At 33.8% G+C, this 11,250-nt stretch overlaps 1 protein-coding gene across 1 annotated transcript; it reads right to left on the bottom strand.

Annotated features, from left to right (window-relative positions):
• On the bottom strand, positions 1-8,275 carry LOC133307958 (ribulose-1,5 bisphosphate carboxylase/oxygenase large subunit N-methyltransferase, chloroplastic). Its single transcript, XM_061508538.1, has 12 exons — positions 7,810-8,275; positions 6,474-6,637; positions 5,850-5,933; positions 5,658-5,715; positions 5,241-5,294; positions 4,139-4,210; positions 3,981-4,061; positions 3,077-3,249; positions 2,194-2,296; positions 1,991-2,122; positions 1,685-1,807; positions 1-510 (listed from the first exon to the last, which is right to left on the bottom strand). The coding sequence occupies exons 1-12, from the start codon at positions 8,191-8,193 to the stop codon at positions 424-426; spliced, it is 1,515 nt and encodes a 504-aa protein (XP_061364522.1). The 5' UTR covers positions 8,194-8,275; the 3' UTR covers positions 1-423.
• Positions 8,276-11,250: the final 2,975 nt, after the last annotated feature.

The following is an 11,250-nucleotide window of genomic DNA, read 5'->3' as shown; positions in this document are numbered from 1 at the left end:
CTTTAAAATAAAAATACCCAACAATGTCGTGTGAGGAGAGAGATACTCAGACACTCTATTACGAGAGCACTGACTCCAATCGTTATAAGAAAAATTACACAAGAAAATCCAAATATGATTTTTCATCATGAAAGTTTAAACATAGGAAAAGAAAAGAAATTGTTTGGATCAATAAATACATAGCAAGCCTATGTCGCAATCATTCCTTCCTTTCTCTATTCTCTCTCTTTTTCTTGCTTTTTTTCAATATGGATTATAATATTTCATCACTTAAGACTGGACCTATTTCCATCAGCAACAACTATCAATTATATGATACAAATGAACCTGGCCATGTATGAACTGAACAAAGTTCATCATGTTAAAGGGTGAGATCGATTTTCTTAGAACAACCAAGGCAAACCAATGCACCATGAAATGGCCTCATTGGAAAAGATTCCGGAACCCATCAAAGATTTTTAGAGCTCTTAATTCTCCAGCTCTCATATCCCTCAATCTTCTTCGCAGTATCTGCAATTATTATTAAAAAATTAATCAGCACTAGTAATATGATAAACAGACATCATATCGTAAGCTATTTTTGTTGTGTAAAAGAACAAAAGAAACCATCAACCTACTTTGGGGGCTTGTTATTTTCCTTTTTAGCATTATTTGATCATTTATTTCATTTCTTCATTTTCTGGGACCAATACAAACATACACTGCTATAATACTAATTTCGAGTTGCATGTACCAATCATTGTTATAATACTAATTCACTGCTAGGCCAGTATCCTGTTGTACAATGATCACAAGAAGCAACACAATTAATGGGAATGGAATTACTTGTGCTGATGGATTGCTTTTCATGTTTATTTGGAAAGTGAAGAACAGAAGTTTGTACACCAAACAAGTTGTAAGTGGTTTGAGAAAGAAGTTAGTGTTATAAATGGTACAGGGGAGTCCAAAAGGACCAAAACCCTTGCAAGGGATACTGATAAGGTCCAACCAGAATTATAGGATACAGAAGAAGACACGAAAAATTATATTGATAATAGTTGATTCAACTGGAATACAACTCAAAACAGTAAAACAAAGCAAAATTTCAGCAACAGATACGAAGAAGAAACTGTAAAATAACAAGAAAAAGAAGAAGTTATTCCAAGAGAATTTGAGAGCTCCTAGTCTCTCCCAAATGCCTTAAGTCCCAGTCCCAAAGATGGTTAATGCTTTTCCATGATCCCTTTTATGCAACAGAATTGTATAGCTAAAGAAGCTTCCCATCATAACTGAATGGTGAATATGTGCTGCAGACTCAGCAAGTGGTAGTGGAGCTAAAGATCTCTTATAACTCTCCCTACAATACACCCTTATCTTCTTTGGCTCTCTAACAGATACTTTCACACCAATGAATCAAATATCAAATCACAATAAATGGGCGACACCACCATCCAAAACTTCAAAATAATGATTTTATCATCTTTTTCACTTATATGGTCCTCAGTTAATCTATTTCTAACAAATATAGGACTTCCCATTCACACTTTAACTTCATTTCCAACATTTAAAAGCAATTTAACAAAAAAGCTACGACCAAGATCTATGCTTACTTTAAACAAACAGCCACATTATGGAATCAAGATTAGTGCTAGGGAATGATCTTTGCTTGTCCATTAAAATTAAATAATGTGTTCTATAATCTTACGTATTGAGAACGAAATAATATCCTTCGCTCACTAGTACACAAGTCCACAGCTAGCTGTTTCAGAAAGAGTCTTCGGTTGAGTTGTTTTGGAGAAGTCACGTCCAAATCCAGTGATCCACTTACCTGCCAGAAACATATACACATTTCATTTATGATAATTGGGATTACCATGCAAGTAAAAGGGAAATGGCAAGGATTAACTCATTAGAACTGACAAACTTGATAAATCTTAGTTTTTCAAAACTATGGCCATTATAAAATTAAAATTGAAAGACATAAAGGTTTCTTATTAAAGTGTTTCCTTGCCTGTAAGAACTTGTTGTATTTTGATATACTGGATTCACAGCTATCTAGTATGAATTGCAATGCTTGCTCCTCTATTTCAGGATATCTCAAATCCTTCTTGGAGGAAATTTTATTCGAAGCTGCAGCAGCCATCTGTTAAAAGAATCATCCACAGGGTTATAGAATATCCAAAGAATAATTCACAAAGATAGTGAGTGTCAGACCTCTTCATATTGCCCTCTCATGCTTGAAGGACTAACAGCTAAATAAGCATAAGCCATTAACTCCAATGGCCAACCAGTAATCTGTATAGGAAAACACTGAGATCTGATGAAAATAGAACAAAGAAATTAGTAACAAGCTCAATTAAAAGTATATATCAGAGTGATATCTCAATTATAATGTTTTCTGCCTGATGATAATGGCAGCGATATCAGTTAATAACAAAATTTTGGACAAAAATAGTTACACAAAAAAGTCATGAGTAAATCTAATTATTGTAAAGAACCATTTCAGCCCAATAACTTAAACTGGTAAGTGAGACCACACTAATAGTTTTATATTAATATTTCTAGCACTCTCTCACGGAAGAGCTCTTGAGCTTGAAGTGTCGATAATGCACGGGCTCATACCTTGTGTTGATTTTAACTTATATTTTTTAATTTTGTTAAAAATCGAGGGCAGTGAAATTCGAACTCATGACCACTTAGTTACAAACTCTGATACCATGATGCAACCAATTCAACCCAACAACTTAAGCTAGTAAGTGAGACCACATTTATAGTTTTATATTAATATCACTAACAATTATTTTGAAGCATGGACACTTTGACACAGTACCTTACAAGCTAAAAAGAAATGAATACAAATATTATGATATATTCCACAGCTTGGAAAATTGTATTTTGGAAATGTCTGAGAGTCCTGGGTAAAACTATCATATACATTTAAAAATGTCAATTGACACGAAGGTTTCATTGAATGCTTGGATATAACTTCAACGAAGGTATAAACTAGGAATGTTCTCAAAGTATTTTTACCAGAACAGAAGACAGAGAACTTCATCCTTATATATATAGGCAAAACTATAAAAGTATAGGTACTCACCCTGATAATCCATACTTCTTCAACAGTTCTAACTTCTCCAGATAGGACCCATCAGATTTCTTGAGTGATAGTGACAACTCAACTGAATCTCTAGGATTATCACCTTCCCTTGGAACAAATCCGTAAGATAACAGAAGCTCCCCATTGGATTTTTTTCCATATGAAATAAACACCTGTGCAATTTGATGCAAGCAATCAATTGCAATATCTGGATTTAAATCAAATGATTACAAGGTGAGCTAAATGGTGAAGAATATCACCACCAAACACAGCTCCAATCAATTAATTATTTTTTAGGCAATATTGCAAACTGTAGAGACATAACCATTTTACTCATGTATATATGATAGAATACCTCTAAAAACGAATTCTAGGAAGCATCTCAGAGGAGTATCAGTTAATGCCGACTCAGACAAAGGGACCAATGACAAGGAATAGAATATTCTCAAGGGTGATGTGGCGGGAAATTCTGTTATTGTGGAGGGCAATTCTGTTAGTGGGAGAGAAAAACGTGACTGAGAAAGTTAGTTATGATTATTATATCAGGGGAGGGGAAAATGAATAAAGGATTAGGATGGAATTGGATTGGGAACTTGGGAGAGCATCAGCACTTCTCTAATGTGCTGAACTTTAACATTTCTTCTTTTGATGTTGTTTACTGTTCTTGTATTTGAATTCTGTAACCTCTTTTTTTGTTCAAATATATAGAAAACTCAGATCCTTTTCTGGGCCAAAAGACCTCTTGAATGTCTCTGTTAATTGGTTATTTGATCCAGTTCAATCAATATACCATAATGCACTTTGGCAAGGCACAAGGAATTTGCATTTCATTTCTCAGGAACTTATTTGGTTTCTCCTAATTTAATCTAATTTAACAAATTCCAGTCTGTCAATTTATGTTTACCTGCTCACCTGGTTGATAGGGCCGATCTGTCGTAAAGACAATTCCCTTTGACAGCTTATCATAGTCCAAAAATGTATCCACCTAGATCAGTGAAAACAAATTAGATTAAACTTCCATGAGAAAAACTTGTTGGGAATCTTGTTTGTAAGAGACCATACATCACAACTATGATTCAGCATATCTGCCCAAGGAACCAAGGCAACCTTTCCATTCATTGAGGGTAACCGAACCTGTATTGTACAAAGATCATGAATTATATGTTCTGACAAACAACCACTTGTCTTAAATATGAAACAACAAAACCTAGTCTCATTGAATTAATTGATTGAAAAGCTATAGATAAAGAAGACAGAAAAATAAGAAAGTTATGTTAGTATTGAAATGTTTCAGACCTAACACATTTCAGCATTTGTTATTTAGGGTTGGACCCTGATGGTACCAGTATTTGATATTGAATTAAACTGAAAATGGAGACATCTCCTTAAATTACAGACACAACTAAGAAAGAAACTTGTGATATTAACTATCACAAGACACTCTAACAGTGAAATATGCAGAAAATAACAAGCTAAACACTAAGGAAGATGACCCAATTGCTCACTCTCCAAGACCAACAAACCTAGGCCCCAAAGAGATCTCAATTCCCCACTCACCAAATGCTCAATCATGCCTGCTTCCCCCTACCTCATGGTCCACCTATATATAGCAGACCCCTCCAAGACACTTATTCATTTCTCTCTCCTCTATCTGAATCCTCAATTCTGTTTTCAACTTGGATCCATTTTTCAAAGGCCAATCAGACCTCAACTCTCTTTGAAAAATAGATCTAATATGAATTCATATGGCATATAAGTCTGTGCACAGGAGTTATATAGAAAACACGAAAGTTCTCAGTAGCCAGACTTGAGTTGTGCAGATGTTGAGATATATAAAACCATTAATGTACCCTCACCCAACAGCTTAAACTTTTGGGTTGAATTGGTTCTTTACATGGTATCAGAGCCTCGTGTCCCGGGTTCGATCCTCGCCGCCCCCCACTTTCTTTCAAGTGGAATTTCTTTGTTCGCACAGGTAGGTGGGCCAGTGCATTGTCCACCCTTCAAGCCCAGTGGGCTCTCGTGTGAGGGGGCGTGTTGAGATATATAAAACCATTAATGTACTCTCACCCAACAGCTTAAGCTTTTGGGTTGAATTGGTTCTTTACAGCAGAAGAGGCAGACAATGGAATGTAATTTTGTTATATCTACCAGGTTAACTCACCAAGCGGGAGAAAAGAATGCCAAACGACCATTTGAAGGACTCTATGTTGAACACCTGCAAGTTATGCACATAACAGATTCAGATCACAATTATCTACTGAAACAAAATGCTTAGAATACACTAATATCTCACTGCAAATATTCAATCATGAAAATGACATATAATGTTCAGTTTGGAATTTTCCAAGCTATGCCATTGCTACGTATTGAAACCAATGATCACCAGCATAAACATGAAGAACCAAATTTAGAAATTACTAACCAAGTAAGTAACAAAAGGACATTAACCACTACTTCCAATCAACCGAAAATTCCAACAAAGCAATTATCTCTGGCAACTCCCTATTTTCTTTCTGTATAAGTCTGTGGTTTACATTAACTATTTACTCTCATCCTGTGTTCCTTGTGAGATAATTACCTCTTCAGGAAATAAATCAGGGTATTTGGAAAATATTCTGAGCCTCAAATCATTGTATCTGGGGAAGAAATGTGATGTACGTTAAGACACAGGATCAAAAAAGCATATTAGATTGAAGCTATATACCAAAAAGAGGTATGAACAGACAATAAATCCCTGAAGAAATATAGGTTACAAAGAATTGGTCCATACGTTCCAATAACATTATTAATCCTCTCAATTGCTCTCTCCCTAATCTGAGAAGCTTCCAAGTAGCGATCTAGTTCTGCTCGTGACCTGAAATGACATAAATGAACGATCAACGTCATCAACATTGCCTATCCTAAACTAGTTGGGGTTTGATAAACTATATCGGGAAAATTTTGACAGTAGACTCTGTTATTTATGGAAATAAGATGAAAAGTATAATATTTTGTTTGAGATAAAAATTAGGACTGGAAGAAAATAAAGTGAATGAAATTGAGAAATCAGAAAACAAAGGAAAATGCTTCTCTTTGTATAGATATAAGTGAGGGGAATGAAAATAATAAAGTATAAACCACCTACAAATTTTTATTGAAATGATACATTTAGAATGCTTGTAATGTACTATAAATATTAACTGCATGACATGTTCTAATCTTGTATTCCCTTTCACTCCATTTCCGAATAGGCTGCTGATATTGGAGAAATTATTGTAAAACAGTCTCCTCATTTCCATTTCTCAAATATTCTCCTTAGCAAAGTAATATAGCATTTCAACCCCTAACTTGAGTCCACACTCATCAATATTCATTTCTCTCTCAAAAGATTCCATCATAAGAACAATTCATATACCAGTAAAGAAGTGAGTAAGGTTGTCGAGGTAAGGCTGATATATAATTGCTCCATTTTGAAGATTTCATGAGGCTAGCTTCACTTATGAGGTAAGTTGCGAGCAATGGCCAATCTGGCACTGAATTCCTTTTCAATACTTCACCAGCTTCTCGGCAGCTCCATTCCTGACAACCAAAATACAGACACAAAAGCATAAGTAAATACCTCACCCAGATTCACATAATGAACCAAATTCACATACTGAAAGATCAACCAAGTGTGCTGGTTTCTTCTGCGGGCGAGCTTGGAGAAGTGGTAAAACAGTTGGATACAACCTCTTTGCAAAAATGCTGTATATAATATTTCCCTTCTCCTACCGTAGCAAGTCTACCCTTGGTGTTTCGTGCAGGGTGGTTTTTTTTTATTGAATAAAGTAAATAAAGTAACGCTCTAAACACTGACAATATAGTCCACCAATAATTTATGAGTATTCTGCTAATTTCTTATGCATACCAATTCATAAGGAAACTTTCTTGGATTGAACAAACTAAAATGTTGGTGACTGGGGAAACCCGCATAGTTGTCTACTAATATATTTCAAGCACAAATTGATCATGCCATACATATACATGTACATATACATATATATATATATATATATGGGTAAAGGATTTCTCCAGTCACCGAAGATAAAGTTATCTATAGTGAACTCGTTTTGAGGTGGAAACCAAGGTGTTTTTGTAATTATAATATATTGCAGGGTTATATTAGTCTTTATCATTATAATTTTTTAATCTTATAATCCCAAAACGACGTCGTTCTCACTGGAGATAATTTTATTTCCGGTAACTGGAGAAATACTTTTCTCTATATATATATATAGGAAAAAATGTTTCCGCAGTTAATGCAGAGAAGTTATCTGCATTTATTCCCAAAACGACGTCGTTTTGGTATTGAAATCTTAAAAATTTATAAATATAAAGACTATTATAACCCGAAAATAAATTAAAATTACAAAAACATCATGATTTCCGTCCTAAAACAACATCGTATTGACTTACTGCAGATAATTATCTGCAGTAAATGTAGAAAAAGTGAACCCTTTATATATATATATATATATCTATGATTAATTATTTGTCATGTCATTTCACCGTCCTTTTACCCGCCCAAAATTACGTCCTTTTTTTTCCTTATTTACTTATTTGGAAATGAATATTATATTTTTCTTTCTTCCTTTATCGTCATTTATTCATCTTTTTATATGATTATTATTGGCCACCGGACAACTTGACATCCGATTAACACATATATATTGAACTAATATGAGGCAAAGGAAGAAGGAAAAAAGGCTTACAGAATCAGCAGTTATGACTAATTTGGGAGGCACAAAGAGAAGCTTCTCCCCTTTTCTGATATTGGTCAAAGCAACAAGTCCTCTCTCACCCACATCCACTTTTTCTATGGCCATCTTCTGTGGTGGAAGCCCTGACTCTGACAACCATCTCTGCAAAGCTGATGCATTTTCTAATGAATCAATCTCACACCCCCAAGGAATGGTTTCCATCACTGAGGTTTGAGTGGCACCACTTGCACTTGCATTAGCAGAAACTGAACAATGAATTTGGTACTTGCGTGACACAGTTAGCTTAAGGTGACCCAGACCCACATGAGTTCTCTGAGTTGTTGAGCTAAAACCAGGAATGAGAGTAGTGTAAGTGATTCTTGAAGCTTCGGCCATGGCTGGGAAAAGTGAAAACACAACCTTAGCTTATCTGCTTAAACTTTGAGAAGCGTAGCTACAGAGCTGTTGGTTTGAGTAGTTGTAAAAACACCACGTGGTCCCAATCCTATTGGAGCTCCGAAAGTTGTTTGATTCACGGTTTAAAAAATAGTTTTACAACCTTTGGAAAAATTGAAAAGTTTATTGTTTTTTAGAGAAAAATATTACTCGTCTTTCATCTCTCATGTTTTCTCATGTCTATTTTCGTATCTCATATATATATGGGTTTTATTAATCTTCTTTTGCATAAGATGGGTATCTTATGTTGTAGAGAGAAACTGGGTGGGTCCCACAATTACAAGAAAAAAGAAAAAGAAAAAAAAAGTGAGGTGCGAAAATCGAAGTGAGAGAAAATGAGATAAGTTACCCCATGTAAAAGGAGAGTAATATTTCCCTATATATATATATATATATATATATATATATATATATATTTTTGTAATTGTGAGACCTTCATATTTTATCTCTACAACTGAAACGAGACTAATAAAACTCTTTTTTAGACAAAATTTTTTTGTCACGCTGACATTTATAAAAGTTAGTGGATCTTATTCCTCCTGTGATTTATTTAATTTTATATAAATATGGCAAGAAAAAAATTCTACCGCATAGAAAAATTAAATTTTAAATTGTAGGGTTATTCAACTTAATCACCAAGTTCAAGTTTTGACATACAATGGGTTAAAAAATAAGAACAATATTTTCAATTTGAATCGAATTAGTTAAATAATCAATTAATAAAAAATATTTTTAAAATTTAAAAAAAAATATTATATATATATAAAAGAAGATAATTAGTTGTAGCTCAATTTCTTAGTATTGGAAAATATCTTTGGTATTTCCATACATTGGAGATGCAATATCATTTATTATAATTGGAAAAAAAATTATTTGATTTATACTCATTTTATCCATTCTTTTATAATTAATGTTATATGCATTTTATTTTATTTTCTATCTTTTTATAAAAAAAAGTACCTATTTCTCATGGTGGAAGGAGGAAAGAGTTAAGATGGGTAGCCGCTATCTTTATATTTGTACAAGTCTTTAATTTAATGTTATGTCATTGATCGGGTTAGAATACTAGGTCAGTAATAGGTCACTGGTTGAATCGTTTGATTTGAATTTATAGAAAAATACATAGTAAAATAAAAATATTATAATAGTGATAATATATCTCAAATGAGAAATTGACATAGTAGTTGATGTCTCTTACTTCGTACCGTGTCACTTGGTTCGAGTCTAAGAAGTTGGACATTGTAAAATTATTTGTCTTGTATAATATTAAGTGTCAGTTGATTTAATTAATTAAAGGGCATTATGGTAATTTTGACTATTAAGGGAAATTTTATAAAGAAGTAACTGGTGACAGGTTCAGTTACGTTCAGAGAAAGGAGGTTTTCTGATAAAAGGTGGTTTACAGAAACGCTCTCCATCATTGTCTACCCAGAAGAGTTGTATCCAATCCCTCTTAAAGAAGATACAAGAAGAGTTAAGACTCTGAGAAAGGATTTCACCATCAAAGTTCTTCCGCAATTATGGACAAAGGTATATTTATGTGAAACTCATAAATTCTGAAGATCCTCTGTCATGTTCTTGAATGAATTACTGATGAACGCTAACATGTGGTATCAGAGCATGTGTTTAAGAATTTGTGTTTTTTCCATAAATAATTATGAATGAATTTCTGATTCATGAAAAGTTAGGGTTTTAAAAATAAAATTCACGATTATTATTGGAAAACTCACGAAAGCCATTAATGGAATTCACGTATTAGACAAAGTCATACTTAATGCAAATTGGACAACGTCATTCACGTATTAGGCAATAGCCATTTGGCTTTATGCACTGTACATTTTTGGTTTTGCCAATTATAAGATTTACGATCAACATTGAGATAAAAGGATCTAGATGTTTGAAGTTGGTACTTTTGGTATTTGAGTTTGCTTCTCGGTTTTCGTGATTAATGGACAAAGCCTTTGAAATCAATTAGCCGTGCATCTTGAAAAGCATTAAGTTTCTCGGTTTTTGTGTTTCTTATAAAAGATGTTGGAAACGTTAAGAAATTTCTGCGTTATGACGTGGGATCGCAGCAAATTGGCGCTGATCCGCGCCACTTCACTGGTGATTGTACCGGTTTATTGTGCAGAACTGCGCGGGAATGGCGCTAACCTGCGCTATTTCTCTGGTCTTTGTACTGGAAGAGTGTGTCATTGTCAAATGTTTATTCCATTTTATAAATTATTGGGAAAACATGAAAAGGACATTGATATACATGAAAGTTGGACAAAGTTTTGGAATTAATTATAGTAGATTTGTTACTTACCAAAGTGGCCAAATCTTGAAGAGTTATTTTAATTTCAAATATTATGAATTTTATTCCAATTACCATGACTGTGATGCTGTGAATAGTATGATATAATTATTCATGTTGTGGTATATTGAAGTTCATTATTATAGGACAGTTAGGGATCAACCCAAAGGTTGATTATTTGTTTTATAAAATGAACATGGATGTTGGTATTGTTGACATATTTCTTTGCATTTGGACATCCAAAGATGACAAATATTTATGATAGGGGTATGCATCATTGCCAAATTATGTGAAATTTTTATAGCATCATTATAGTTAAAGTTGTATGTTAATGGATCCCCAAAGGTGAACATTGATATGCATTGAAGTTAGAATATTTGAATCTGTGAAGTATGTTAGTATGTTACATGTATGACTCAAAGCATTAATGTTTTAAATGTTACTCCTTGCAGTACCTGTTGCTACACATTCCATGTTCTCAACTGTTACAGTTTTTAATGGGCTGAACTTCTCTGAATGGAAAGAGCAAATCAATTTTTACCTTGGGGTAATGGATATGGATTTGGCTCTTAGAGAAGAGGAACCTGGTGCTATTACTCCTGAAAGCACTGAGGATGAAAGGGACCATTTTAAGAACTGGGAAAGATCCAACAGATTAAGTCTGATGTACATGAAAATGAGCATTGCAAGCAACATTAAGT

The sequence above is a fragment of the Gastrolobium bilobum genome, unplaced genomic scaffold, assembly GCF_033153095.1.
Source record: "Gastrolobium bilobum isolate Gb01-03AN ecotype WA unplaced genomic scaffold, APGP_CSIRO_Gbil_v1 utg24596, whole genome shotgun sequence".
In the NCBI taxonomy this organism is placed as follows: Eukaryota; Viridiplantae; Streptophyta; class Magnoliopsida; order Fabales; family Fabaceae; genus Gastrolobium; species Gastrolobium bilobum.
The sequence above is the reverse complement of the archived record's forward strand: the minus strand, read 5'-3'. Positions and strand labels throughout refer to the sequence as shown.

Excerpts from the sequence above, each read along its gene's own strand:
- LOC133307958 (XM_061508538.1), bottom strand. The coding sequence starts at position 8,193 with ATGGCCGAAGCTTCAAGAATCACTTACACTACTCTCATTCCTGGTTTT. Across the intron at positions 5,934-6,473 it reads CCTTACTCACTTCTTTACTG|GTCACGAGCAGAACTAGATC; the intron begins GTATATGAATTG and ends ATGTCATTTCAG. Across the intron at positions 5,716-5,849 it reads ATTAATAATGTTATTGGAAC|ATACAATGATTTGAGGCTCA; the intron begins GTATGGACCAAT and ends TTTCTTCCCCAG.